General features: G+C 40.8%; 1 protein-coding gene across 1 annotated transcript in view; it reads left to right on the forward strand.

Moving 5' to 3' along the window:
• Positions 1 to 8,981: 8,981 nt before the first annotated feature.
• Positions 8,982 to 13,736, forward strand: part of LOC310635580 (dedicator of cytokinesis protein 7-like) — a gene marked incomplete at its 5' end in the record, with an annotated part of 198,900 nt that continues 194,145 nt past the window's right edge. Inside the window, one exon of the mRNA XM_083354666.1 lies at positions 8,982 to 9,025. Coding sequence (XP_083210792.1) covers positions 8,982 to 9,025 — 44 coding nt within the window. The remainder of the gene's footprint in view (positions 9,026 to 13,736) is intronic.

Raw genomic sequence — 13,736 nt, forward strand, 5'->3', positions numbered from 1 at the left:
TTCAGGATTATAGTCTATGTGTTTCTCTAACATTTTTTCTAACCAAGTGTGGATTATTGTCCAGTATCTCCTTGCTTTAACACATGTCCACCACATATGATAATAAGTACCTGGTTTGTGTTTACATTTCCAACATTTCTCTGACATATTTTTAAATCAAGGTTGACTCAGCCTTCCATCCTTCCGAGGTAGGTAAAATGAGGACCCAGATTGTTGGGGGCAATAAGCTGACTTTGTAATAATGCCGCTTGGGGCCCCCCGAAAGCCCTAATAAGCAGGCATATACATAGAATGAAGGCTATTGCTAAGCACATTGATTTGTGCTTAGATTGTAAGCCGCCCTGAGTCTTCAGAGAAGGGCAGGATATAAATGGGATTTTAAAAAAAATATTTTTGCTAATCTTGTTGGTGGCAAGTGTCATCTATAGAACATTTTGTGTAAGTTTTTTTATATGAAGCTGACATTGTCAATTTATAGTTTCTTTCTCACAAACTTTGCCACTTCTCTAAGTCTATACTAGATCCAAAATTCTTCGCCCATACTATCATTGTCTCTTTTACTTGTTTATCTTCCATTTTGACATTTAATAAGAAATTGTACATTTAATTAACTTTTCATTGGAAGTTAGTAATATCTGATCAAATATAGTCTGCTCTTTATAAAATCCATACTGTTTAATATTTTTGTCAGCTACAAATCCATCTGGTGGTGATGCTGTCTAACCCACATTTTTCTATCATATCAAGTAGTAGGTTGTGATCTACTTTATCAAATGCCTTACTGAAGTTCAAGTAAATTATATCCACAGCATTCCTCTGGTCCACTAATTTTGTCACTTGGTCAAAGAATGCAATAAGATTTGTCTGGCATGATTTGTTTTTGACAAACCCATGTTGGCTTTTAGTAATGACTTTCTTTGCCTCTAGGTGCTCGCTGATTCATTGTTTATCTTTTCCAGAATCTTCCCAGGTATTGAGGTCAGGCTGATAGGCCTGTAATTTCCTGGATCCATTTTCCCCCCTTTTTGAAGATGGGAACTACATCAGCTCTTTTCCAGTCCTCTGGTAGTTCCCCAGTGCTCCAGGATCTTTGAAAAATATAGTTCAGTGGTTCTGAGATCACATCTGGCAATTTCTTGAGAACCTTGGGGTGTAACCCATCTGGTCCTGGTGATTTGAACTCGTCTAGGCTGGACAGGTGCTCACTTACGATTTTCTTGCCTACATTAACTTATGTTTCTATTCTGGTTTTTGTGGCACTGTTTTTGATAGGTTGGACTGTTTTTTCCCTTTGTGTAAAAACAGATGCAAAAAATGAGTTACGGTAAATAGTTTTGCTTTCTCCCTGTTGCTTGTCACTTTCTTGCCACTTTCTCCCAATAATGGACCAACATTACCTTAACTTTTTTCTTGTTTTTTACATGTTGAAAGAAGCTCTTTTTGTTATTTTTGACTTTGGTCACAAGCCTTAGTTCATTTTGAGCCTTAGCTTTCCTCACTTCATCTTTGCAGGCTCGGACTATTTGCTGATATTCTGCCTTAGTTACCTGCCCCTCTTTCCACTTTTTATACTTGTCCTTTTTATCTTTCAATCTATCAGAGAGTTCTTTATGCAGCCATGCTGGCTTCTTTTGAGAGCTGTTATTTTTCTTCTTTGCTGGTATTGTGCTAGACTGGGCCTTTATTATCTCACTTTTCAAAATTTCCCAAGCTTCTTGAGTTGTTTTCCCCTTTAGGATTCTCATCCATGGAATTCTTCCCATGGTCTGTCTAAGTTTATTAAAATTAGCTCTTTTAAAGTCTCAAGACTCTAGTTTGGCTGTGTTCTATTGCTTGTGCTTCCAGAATGTTGAATTCCAATATTGCATGATCACTTCCCCCCAAGGTTCCTGTGGCTTCGACATTTTCTATCATTTCATCTCTGTTTGTGAGAATTAAATCCAATATGGCTAATCCCCTAGTTCCCTTCTCTACTTTTTGGGAGAGAAAGTTGTCTGCTAGGTTTGTCAGGAATCGGTTTGATCTTCCACTTGGTGCAGAGTTTGTCTCCCAGTGATCTCAGGGTAATTAAAGTCTGCCATTACTATTGTGATGTGCTTCCTATATACCTTAGTTAGTTGACTAGCAAAAGGTTCATCTATTTCCTCCGTCTGGTTGGGCAATGTCATTTTATATACCTATGGCAATGTCATTTTTTCCCTTTTCTATTGACCCAAATGCATTCAAGTTTACAGTTTTCATCATTATTGTACTCTATTTCTGTAGAGATAAAGTTATTTCTTATATATAGAGCAACTCCACCTCCTCTTTTGTTTGGTCTGTTTGTTTTAAATAATTTAAATCCCTCTAGCTTGTGTTCCATTTGTGGGTTTCGTCCCACCATGTTTCTGTAATGTCAACAATATCATATTTGCCCTCATATTACCTGAATTTCTAGCTCACCCTGCTTACTGTTTATAATTTGTGCATTGGTGTATAGACATTTGAGTCCTTTATGACTGACCCTGTGTTTACTGGCTATATAACTTGTGTGGTGCCTGGCTTCCCCTATTTTCTTTGTATCAATTAACTCACTGTCCCATAACTCAATCCCTTTCTTGGATGGATGCAGACCATCTCTTTTGTACATTTTTTCATTGGACCAGCTACAGACATCGTGATAATATAACCAAAGCCTTCTTTATACCACTCCTTTAGCAAATATTGAATTCTGCTATACCCTGAGCTTTTCCATTTTTCTCCTTATACACTAGTAAAACCTCTGAAAAAGTGAGCCTACAGCCTATTCTGCTGAGTTCCTGCCCAAGCTCTGGAAATCATTCTGCACAGAGAGTACATCCTTTTGGGACAGATTGTTAGCGCCAAGTTGTACAACAGCATCCACATCACAGTCATTGCTGGCATTGACTATTTTGAAAATACGCTTTTTGTCCCTACTGGCAGTAGCACCTGACCTCTTTTGAAACCTCTGTATCCTTTCCTAAATTTACATCTCTTATAATTGAATCACCAACCAGAAGGTGGCTTCTCTTTTTGAGTACCTTTCCCTTCTTGCATGACTGATGCGTAATACCTAATTCGCACTTCTCCCTGTCAAAAACAAGTTCTTCATCTCGGACCATGGTCTCCTGCTGATTTGAGTTATCATCACAACTACCTTGACCTGTTTCCTTAATGTCCCTATTAAGGTCAGCAAGAGCACTGTATCTGTTAGGCAGGAACACAGCGAAAGCTTTGGGTTTATGGTTCACAGCTCTCACCCTGCCAGATCCCATGGTTGTCCACACTGCCCTTCTCCTGCAGGATCTTTGTGGTAGAGGGGGCTGATAGTGTGGAGGCTCAATAGAGTAGAAGGGCTGAACTGGACACCTAATTTCTGCCTGAAGAGCACAGATTACAGACCCTAGATAAATAATCTGTCCTTTTAGACTAGTGATTTATGTACAGACAGGACAGTTTCCCAGTTTGAAAAGAGTGCTGCGAAAGACAGCTGCAAAACAAGTGTTGCACTGAACTAAGCCAGACATGCTGAGATGAAAGGAATCTCAGGTGCACTTGCCCTGAATGTACCACCACTGTTTTTGATTTTTAATTATACTTTGCTTCTCCACTCACCTCCTTCTTAACTCACAGTATTATAGCCTTTCCCAGCAACCTCTGGCAGTTTAAAAGCAATGAAGGTCCAATCAGCAGGGGCTTAGCTACTTTGCTCCTCCACTCACCTCCTTCTTAACTCACAGTATTGTAGCTTTTCCCAGCAACCTGGGAAAAACAGATCATGCCAGATCAATCTCATCTCATTCTTCGATAAAGTGACTAAACTAGTAGACCAGCAAAACCCAGTGGATGTAGTATACCTAGATTTCAGTAAGGCATTTGACAAAGTAGACCACAACCTACTCCTTGGTAAGCTAGAAAAAGGTGGAATAGACAACATCACCACCAGATGGATCTGTAGTTGGCTGACAAACCGTACTCAACGAGTAGTCCTCATTGGCACTAAATCCACTTGGAGAGAAGTAAGCAGTGGGGTACCACCAGGTTCCGTCTTAGGCCCAGTACTCTTCAATATCTTCATAAACTTAGACGAGGGAATAGAAGGGGAACTCATCAAATTTACAGATAAAACCAAACTGTCAGGAGTAGCCAACACCCCAGAAGATAAACTCAGGATCCAGAAAGATCTTGACAAACTCGGACCATGGGCCCTATCCATCAAAATGGGTTTCAATGTAGAGAAAAGCAAAATCTTACATTTAGGCAGGAAAAACCAAAGGCACAAATACAGATTGGGCGAGACCTGGCTTGGAGGCAGTAACTGTGAGAGGGACCTTGGAGTCCTGGTGGACAATCACTTAAATATGAGCCAGCAGTGAACAGCAGCAACCAAAAAAGCTAATACAATCCTGTGTTGTATAAACAGAGGAATTGAGTCAAGATCACGTGAAGTACTAGTACCACTTTATAAAGCCCTAGTAAGACCACACCTGGAATACTGCAGCCTATTTTGGTCACCATATCACAAAAAAGATGTTGAGAGTCTGGAAATAATTCAGAGAAGAGCAACTAAGATGATCAAAGGCCTGGAGACCAAAACGTACGAAGAATGTCTGCAGAACTTCAGTTTGGCTAGTCTAAAGAAAAGAAGAAATAGGGGACACATGATAGCAGTATTCCAGTATCTGAGGGGCTGCCACAAAGAGGGGGGTCAGGTTGTTCACAAGAACACCAGAGGGAAGGACGAGAAACAATGGTTGGAAGCTGATCAAAAAGAGAAGCAAACTGGAATTAAGGAGAAACTTCCTGACAGTGAGTACAATCAACCAGTGGAATAGTTTACCCCCAGAAATCGTGAGCACTCCATCACTGGATGTTTTTAAAAAGAGACTGGACAACCACCTGTCTGAGATGGTATAGGTCCTCCTGCTTGAGCAGGGGGCTGGACCAGAAGACCTCCAAGGTTCTGTTCTATTCTATTCTATTTTGTTCTGTTCTGTTCTGTTCTGTTTAGAATGCCCCAGTGTCAAAGAAGCATTACTGGGCTCCCAAATAAATACAAATAAGATTGTTATCCATATAAAGTTGAAGACCTTTTTTAAAAAAACCCATAAACTACTTTCCCCTTCATAGATTATTGCCTTGTCGTGGTAAAGGGGCTTGTGTAATTCAATGAAGCTTTGAGCTATGCCCAAGACAGGCAGGTCATAGCAGAGAGTTCAGACAAAATGTGATCCACTGGAGAAGGAAATGGCAACCCACTCCAGTATCTTTGACATGAAAACCCCATGGACAGTACCAAAAGGCAAAAAGATATGACGCTGGAAGATGAGCCCCTCAGGTCAGAAGGCATCCAATATGTTACTGGGGAAGAGCAGAGGGCTAGTACTAGTAGCGCCAGAATGAATGAAGGGACTGGGCCAAAGCCGAAAGGACACTCAGCTGTGGATATATCTGGTGGTGAAAGGAAAGTCCGATGCTGTAAAGATTTTTTCTCCATAGGAAACTGGAATGTAAGATCCATGAATCAAGGCAAGCTGGACGTGGTCAAACAAGAGATGACAAGACTGAACATTGACATCTTAGGAATCAGCAAACTAAAATGGACAGGAATGGGTGAATTTAATTCAGATGACCATCAGGTATACTACTGTGGGCAAGAATCCCTCAGAAGAAATGGAGTAGCCTTCATAGTCAATAAAAGAGTAGGAAAAGCAATACTGGGATACAATCCCCAAAACGACAGAATGATCTCAGTTTGAATCCAAGGCAAACCATTCAATATCACAGTAGTCCAAGTCTATGCCCCAACCACCGGTGCTGAAGAGGATGAAATTGACCAATTCTATGAAACCCTACAGCACCTTATAGAACTAACACCCAAAAATGATGTCCTTATCATCATGGGGGATTGGAATGCTAAAGTAGGAAGCCAAAAGATAACCGGAATAACAAGCAAGCTTGGCCTTGGAGTACAAAATGAAGCAGGGCACAGGCTGACAGAATTTTGTCAAGAGAATACAATGGTCATATCAAATACTCTTTTCCAACAACCCAAGAGGCGGCTCTATACATGGACATCACCAGACGGTCAACACAGAAATCAGATTGACTATGTGCTCTGCAGCCAAAAATGGAGAAGCTGTATGCAGTCAGTAAAAACAAGACCAGGGCTGACTGTGGCTCAGACCATGAGCTTCTCGTTGCAAAGTTTAGGCTTAAACTGAAGAAAGTAGGGAAAAGCACTAGGCCACTCAGGTAGGAGCTAAATCATATCCCTGATGAATATACAGTAGAGGTGACAAATAGATTTAAGGAATTAGATCTGATAGACAAAGTGCATGAAGAACTATGGGCGGAGGTTCGCAACATTGTACAAGAGGTAGCAATAAAACCATCCCAAAGAAAAAGAAATGCAAGAAAGCAAAATGGCTGTCTGAGGAAACTTTGCAAATAGCTGATGAAAGGAGGGAAGTGAAAAGCAAGGGAGAAAAAGATACACCCAATTGAACGCAGAATTCCAGAGAATAGCTAGAAGAGATAAGAATGCCTTCTTAAATGAACAGTGCAAAGAAATAGAAGAAAACAATAGAATAGGGAGGACCAGAGATCTCTTCAAGAAAATTGGAGATGAAGGGAACGTTTCATGCAAAAATGGGCATGATAAAAGACCAAAATGGCAGGGAACTAACAGAGGCAGAGGAGATTAAGAAGAGGTGGCAAAATTACACAGAAGAATTATACAAGAACGAGGTTAATGTCCCTGATAACCACAATGAGGTGGTCACTGACTTCGAGCCAGACATCCTAGAATGTGAAGTGAAGTGGGCCTTAGAAAAGCTGAGCAACAGCAAAGCTAGTGGAGGTGACAGTATTCCAGCTGAGCTATTCAAAATCTTAAAAGATGATGCAGTAAAAGTGCTACACTCAATTTGCCAGCAAATTTGGAAAATTCAACAGTGGCCACAGGATTGGAAAAGATCAGTTTACATTCCAATTCCAAAGAAAGGCAGTGAATGTTCAAATTATCGCACCATTGCACTCATTTCACTTGCTAGTAAAGTTACTGTATGCTTAAAATCCTACAAGATAGACTCCAGCAGTATGTGGAACTACCAAAAATACAGGCAGGATTTCAAAGAGGCAGAGGAACTAGAGATCAAATTGCCAATATAAGCTGGATCATGGAGAAAGCTAGGGAGTTCGAGAAGAACATCTACTTCTGCTTCATTGACTATGCTAAAGCCTTTGATTGTGTGGATCACAACAAACTGTGGCAAGTTCTTAAAGAGATGGGAGTACCAGACCATCTTTTTTGTCTCTTGAGAAGCCTATATGCGGGTCAAGAAGCAACCATGAGAACTGGACATGGAACCACTGATTGGTTCAAAATTGGGAAAGGAGTCCGGCAAGGCTGTATACTGTCGCCCTGCTTATTTAATTTACATGCACAGCACATCATGAGAAAGGCAGGGTTAGATGAATCAAAAGTTGGAATTAAGATTGCTGGGAGAAATATAAAAAACATAAGATATGCAGATTATACCACTCTAATGGCAGAAAGCGAAGAGGAACTAAAGAGCCTCTTGTTGTGGGTGAAGAAGGAGAGTGCAAAAGTTGGCTTGAAAGTTAACATTAAGAAAACCAAGATCATGGCATCCGGCCTTCTCAATTCCTGGCAAATAGATGGGGAAGAAATAGAGGTAGTGACAGATTTTATTTTCCTGGGCTCCAAGATCACTGCAGACGGGGACTGCAGCCAAGAAATTAAAAGACGCTTGCTCCTCGGGGGGGGGGGGGGGAAAGCCATGGCAAATCTAGACAGAACACTAAAAAGCAGAGACATCACCCTGTCAACAAAAGTGCGTATAGTCAAGGCTATGGTCTTCCCAGTTGCAATGTATGGCAGTGAAAGATGGACCATAAGAAAGGGTGAGCACCAAAGAATTGAGGCCTTTGAACTATGGTGCTGGAGAAGACTCCTGCGAGTCCCTTGGACTGCAAGGCATTCAAATCGGTCAGTCCTAGAGGAGATCAACCCTGGCTGCTCTTTAGGCCAGATCCTGAAGCTAAAACTCAAATACTTTGGCCACCTAATGAGAAGGAAGGACTCACTGGAGAAGAGCCTAATGCTGGGAAAGATTGAGGGCAAGAGAAGAAGGGGACAACAGAGAATGTGGTGGCTGGATGGAATCACTGAAGCAGTAGGCGTGAGCTTAAATGGACTCCAGAAGATGGTAGAGGACAGGAAGGACTGGAGGTATGTTGTCCATGGGGTTGCAATGAATTGGACACGATTTCGCAACTAACAACAAACTACTTTCTTTGGTTTTAAACGATGCAAGTTCGTATTTCAACAGAAATAGCCTTAGGCGTTCCCTGGCAGGAAAAAACGTCTTTTCCGATATTTTTTTGGCATCTACCGCAGTACTTAATGCCTCGTGGGACAAACTATCTGGCCAGAAGTTTGTTCCCATATTACCAGGCAGATAAGTGAGTATGTATGTCCGCAGGGGGACATCAGAAACGGAAACAATAGACTCTGGTCGTGTTGCTACGCATTCTCCTTCCTTCTTATTTAATGCATATTTTTAAGGTTAACCTTCTACACTCAGAACAGTTTCTCCTGCAGCTAGAGCCTCGGATAGCTTTTATCGACCCCAGCCGAGCGACCAATTCGGGAAACGAGGCAAAAGAGAAAGCAAGCCTGGGAACCGGAGAGGAGAGGGTGTGCGGAGAAGTGATCGTGGTTGTTTCGGCTTGAAGCCGATAGGGAGCGCTTTTGTCCCTGCCGCTGGAAACCAAGGACCCCACCTGGGCTCCGCCCCCTGCTCGCTCGGTCGGTCGTCGCCGTCGGCTCGGTAGGCTCGCTCACCCAGGCGGCGGCTCCCTCCGAAGGCAGCGTGGAGCCTCGTTCCGTCCTTTCGCCCTCTGGGACTCGCGGGCGAAGGATTGGCGGCGGGCGCGCTCGCGTTGGAGAGAGCATGGCGGCTCCTGAGCGAAGGGCCTTCGCGCACCGTATTAACCGGTGAGGGACGGACGGACGCCCGCATGCATGCAAGGGCAGCCCTGTCGGGAGGGACAAGCAGAGGGGGAGGCTAGACTCGAGGGCTTAGTTGTGGCAAGAGGCGTTTTTTCGGGCAGCTATTTGACCCTCAGCTCCTGCCTCACCCCGCCCCCAATTCTTCCTTCGGTCTCCTCCACCTCCCTAGTTGAGATCCGTGGACTCCTATTCCCCTCGAGCTACTAAGGACACCCTTGCAAGAAGTCCTACCAAAGTCCACCTCCTGTGTGGACTTTTCTCAAGCCTGCAACCTGGAAGAAGAAGTGCCCAGAGGGAGGAAGATTTCTCCCCCCCCACCCCCAGTCACCTGAGCCCAATCTTTATGTATTATCGGTTAGTCAGATGTTCATTCAAATGTGTATCATTTGAATGAATTGGTTTTCTCATTTTTTTCTTTTTCTCCCTATTCAGTGCATCATCTCATAGCTCCTCAGTTCCTTGCCCAGTTGTCTTGCTAAAACGAAGGGAAAGAGGAAACACATCCTTTACCTATTTCATTGAGCATGGTCACTATGGATAGGCACTTAATGGCAAGTGATTGTCCTCATCCTTTGAGGCAGATTTTGAGCCAGTACCCAAAATTTAATGGCTGTTCTAGATGTACCAGTTCTTTTGTGCACATCTAAATTGGTCCATCTGGAGCTGGGTTAATTATTTTTGCATTGTTACCTAGAATCAACAGGCAGGGTTTTTTAAAGGGTATTGTAGTCCATAATTAAGGGTGGAGGAACATGGAACAGAAAATAGAAGAAAGCTGTACTGCGTTGTCAGTTATGTGCATTATAATACCCATTTTCAGCTATTCAATCCTTTTCTATGTACTATTAGGATAGAAGGGAGTACTTAAACTGCCTTTACAAGTTGTGTGCTGCAAGAGGAGGAGAATTTTGAATGAGTACCTCATAATCTTTATCCTCACAGAAATCCCTTGGATTCAGTTGAAGGGTGGGTGTGAGGCCATAAAGGGACAGACTGTATGTACATTTCAGTAATACTTTAAACCAAATTCTGCCCCTTTATTCTGGTGACTATTGCTCTCTTAAAATAAAGTGAGACAACAGGATTTGCATAAAACATACATGCAGATCAGTGAAGTATGCTCTGGAATGTGAAATTAGTCTGGACTTTGGTGACTGGAGAGGAAAGTTGTGGGGTCACTTTCATCCTCTCTTCTTTCACATACGAAAATTCAAGGACAGGGCTGTTATCTTCCATAGAGGACCCTGGATTCCTTGTTTATCCTCCAGCCATAAGGGTATGTGTGTTTGGACTAGTTGATTCAGAGAATCCATGAAGCATTTGGTAAACTATCAGTAAAATGTTTTTTCAAAAGCATTTTGGAAAGAGGTGAGTTTGGAAAGAGCAGCTTATTTTTAACTTTATGGACCGCATGTAGATAGGGAGGTGGGCTGACAATAGGTAAAGCTAAAAAAATAGAAATAAGTGCTGAAACAGTTATGGAGGCTTAGCCAGAATAAATTTAACTTCTCCAACATCTGTATTTTATTTATTTGTTATATTTCCATCCCAGCTTTCACTTAGAGTTCAAGGCAGTGTACATAATGCTCTGTCCTCCTGTTTTCCCCACAACAACCATCTTGTGGTAGGTTGAGGTGAGAGTGACAGGGCTAACCTCAATCACTCAGTGAGTTTTAAAGAGAGCTTTTACTTTGGACTTCAGAGAGCATGGCTAATACTGTCCTCACAAGCAGTTTTCATTAATTGGTGACAATTTAGGAAACTTTCTGTTACTGTACAAATTAAGGGTAAACATACTTGTGGAATAGTCATTAATAAGGAACTAGTAATGCATGTTATATCTTTGTAAATCTCTAATACTGTATATAAATTGTTTATAGTAAGTAAAGAAAGAAAACATGAGTTTTTCTTGTTCTGGCCAGGAAGGAACTTAAGCAGTTGTCTTAAGGTTTTCTTTCTTTTTTACTTTTTGTTTCCTTCTTTTGCTTCCGTTTGAACAATCAAAGGAAAGTTCAAGCAATTGTTTTTGGAATGAAATCTGAATGTTATTTATTGCTGTTATATGAATGGCTCTCATTTTGATCTTTTCCTCTTGGTGATCATTTCTGCTTTTCTTTTGCAGTTCATTTACAATTCTAGATTATTAATTATTATTAGCAAGCAGGTACATATGTTCATCCTTCGCTTTGGAAGGGTAAGAGAGAGAGAAAGAAAATTCATGGGAATGAAACTTTTGCCCTTAACTCTAATTGGAAATGTAGGGGCTTACATACAGTATTGAAAAGCATGTTTAATATTGGAGAGGTCTCTGAATCTAATGTGAAAATAATTATTTTGGCTTTGTAGTAAGCTGTGAATAAAAAAAAATCTCCAGTCCTTCAGCTGAAAATGTTAGGTTTCAGAAAAATGGCATTTTGAGTTGTTTAGAAAAAAATGTAGGATATAGATGTAAGTATTGGTTTTAAGAAGAGTTTAATATCTGATGTTCTCAGTAAAGTAAAAGTTTCAGGATGTTTTTTTAAAAATGATTTCCATTTCTAATGCTTTGCTCTTAATGTTTCTGGAGCACTGTTTTCATTATAAAAAAAGGTAAAGGTTTCCCTGTCCTTCATGTCTGACTCTAGGGCAGGGGTGTTAAACTGCCGGCCTGCGGGCTGGACGCGTCATCCGGAAGCCGCGCCCACCCTATTGCCGGCAATGGCAAAACCATCCCGATACGTTGCGCAACATCACGTGATGTTGCGAGTTTGACATGTCTGCTCTAGGGCATGGTCTTAACTCCATTTCTTGGCCGAGGGAGCTAGTGTTGTTCAAAGACAATCTCTGTGGCAATATGGCCAAGCGTGGCTATACACCAAAGGCACAAACCTTATTACCTTCCCACCAAAGTGGTATCTATTAATCTACTTGCATTTACAGGCTTTCGAACTGCTAGGTGGGCAAGAGGTGGGGCAAGTAATGGGAGCTCACCCTGTTGCGTGAAGCTTGGGATGTCAGTACTCCAGCTGACAAGCTCAACATCTTTAACTGCTGAGTCATCATTCCCCCCTATGTCTTCATTTATGCAAAAGCTATAAAGTACTTGCCAGGTACCATAGCTGTTTAATTAATCATAATGGGAAAGATTTCTACCAGTGTCTTTTCTGCTTAGGCTTTTATTTTATGTTATTGTTAGTGAGGGGTCTTCTATGTGTGTGAAACGAGAATAGATAGCAACTTGTTCTTTTAAAGTAAGAATACATATGACTTAAATATCAAAGAGAGATAAGCCATAACCCCTAGGTTAGATAAACCATAGTCTGTGGCCAAAAAAACTTAACAAAGTTTAGTGGCTCACAAAATTTTTCAAATGAGCAAGTTTTCTATTCTGGAATATGGAATGATAAGAAACCCTGTTCTTTATTTTTTGCCTGGATGTTGGTTCTTTTTTTGCCAGGCTAATTTGTTCAATTAGTGAATAACAATTTTTCAACTTGATATACTATATATCAGCATTTGATAGAGACAGAAAAAAGAAAAAAAATGCATTCAGGAAATTTTTACATTATCTCAAGAGCCAATGGATATTGTTGATGAGGTCTTAATTGTTTTGTTAATGTAAGAAAACGTAATGAAATCTTGATATTTGCACTAAATGTACTCTTATAAATGGCAGACAGATGTTACATAGCCAATGTGAGCTCCAGTTAACCAAATTTACAAATAAATAGAGGAATCATACGGTTGGAAGGGATTTTGGAAGTCTTCTTGTCCAACACCCTACCCAAGGCAAAAGTCCCTATACCTTCCCAGACAAATGGTTATCCAATCTTTTCTTGAAAACTTCCAGGTTTCCTTCAGGATAAAGATAACAGTGAGGTAATTGATGGCCATGATGTCAAATACTAAAGAATATTACGATGATGATATAGAAGAAAACTAGTCCATAGAAAAAAGATTTCTAATTAAAATGTTCAGCAATTGGAAAATGGTTTGACTTGGATGGTCCCTTTATTCTATGTGAACTTTACATCAAAATTATTTCTAAAGCAAATCCTAATTTGTTAAATTTCTGTATTAGTATTATTTTTTCAAAGCTGGTAGACAACAAACAACAGTAAGTTACTGTTCTGCTTATTTTTCATTCTTTCCTTGCTCCTCGTTCTTAACTTGCTTTAGTCATACCTTGGAAAGAAAATGTCTTACGCTGAGATTTCCTGATGGGACCACTGAAATATAAGATTAATTGGATTCTCTTGTTTCTAATTGTTTAGCAATATTTGCCATTTTATTTTTAAAATTAGTATTTCTACCACTGATGTTAAGCTCTATCTTCTAATGCAAGACTTCTGTAGAATATTGGAGAGGACCATGGAGTATGCATATCAAGTCTTTTTTCCCCTGTCCTGTTATTAGGTTTAAATTTTGTCTCTTGCTGGATATTGTTCAGTCCCATCTGTTCAGTTCAGCTTTCTAGTCAAATCTTTTGTGTCTAGACATCATTTGACCTACAATGCTGCCACTGCCAACTTGGGAAAGTACTATGAATCTAGACAGGCAGATGCCCTGCCATATAGAAAGCAATTTAATTTTCGTGTGACAATTTCAAATGTTTGATATTACTCTGCTATATACACATGCAAACACACACACTGACACAATGTACAGCAGGAGTTACATGCACTGCGTGGATTTACTGATAAGCAACTTCCTTAGC

The sequence above is a fragment of the Vipera ursinii genome (genome assembly GCF_947247035.1).
Source record: "Vipera ursinii genome assembly, chromosome: 2".
Classification (NCBI taxonomy): Eukaryota; Metazoa; Chordata; class Lepidosauria; order Squamata; family Viperidae; genus Vipera; species Vipera ursinii.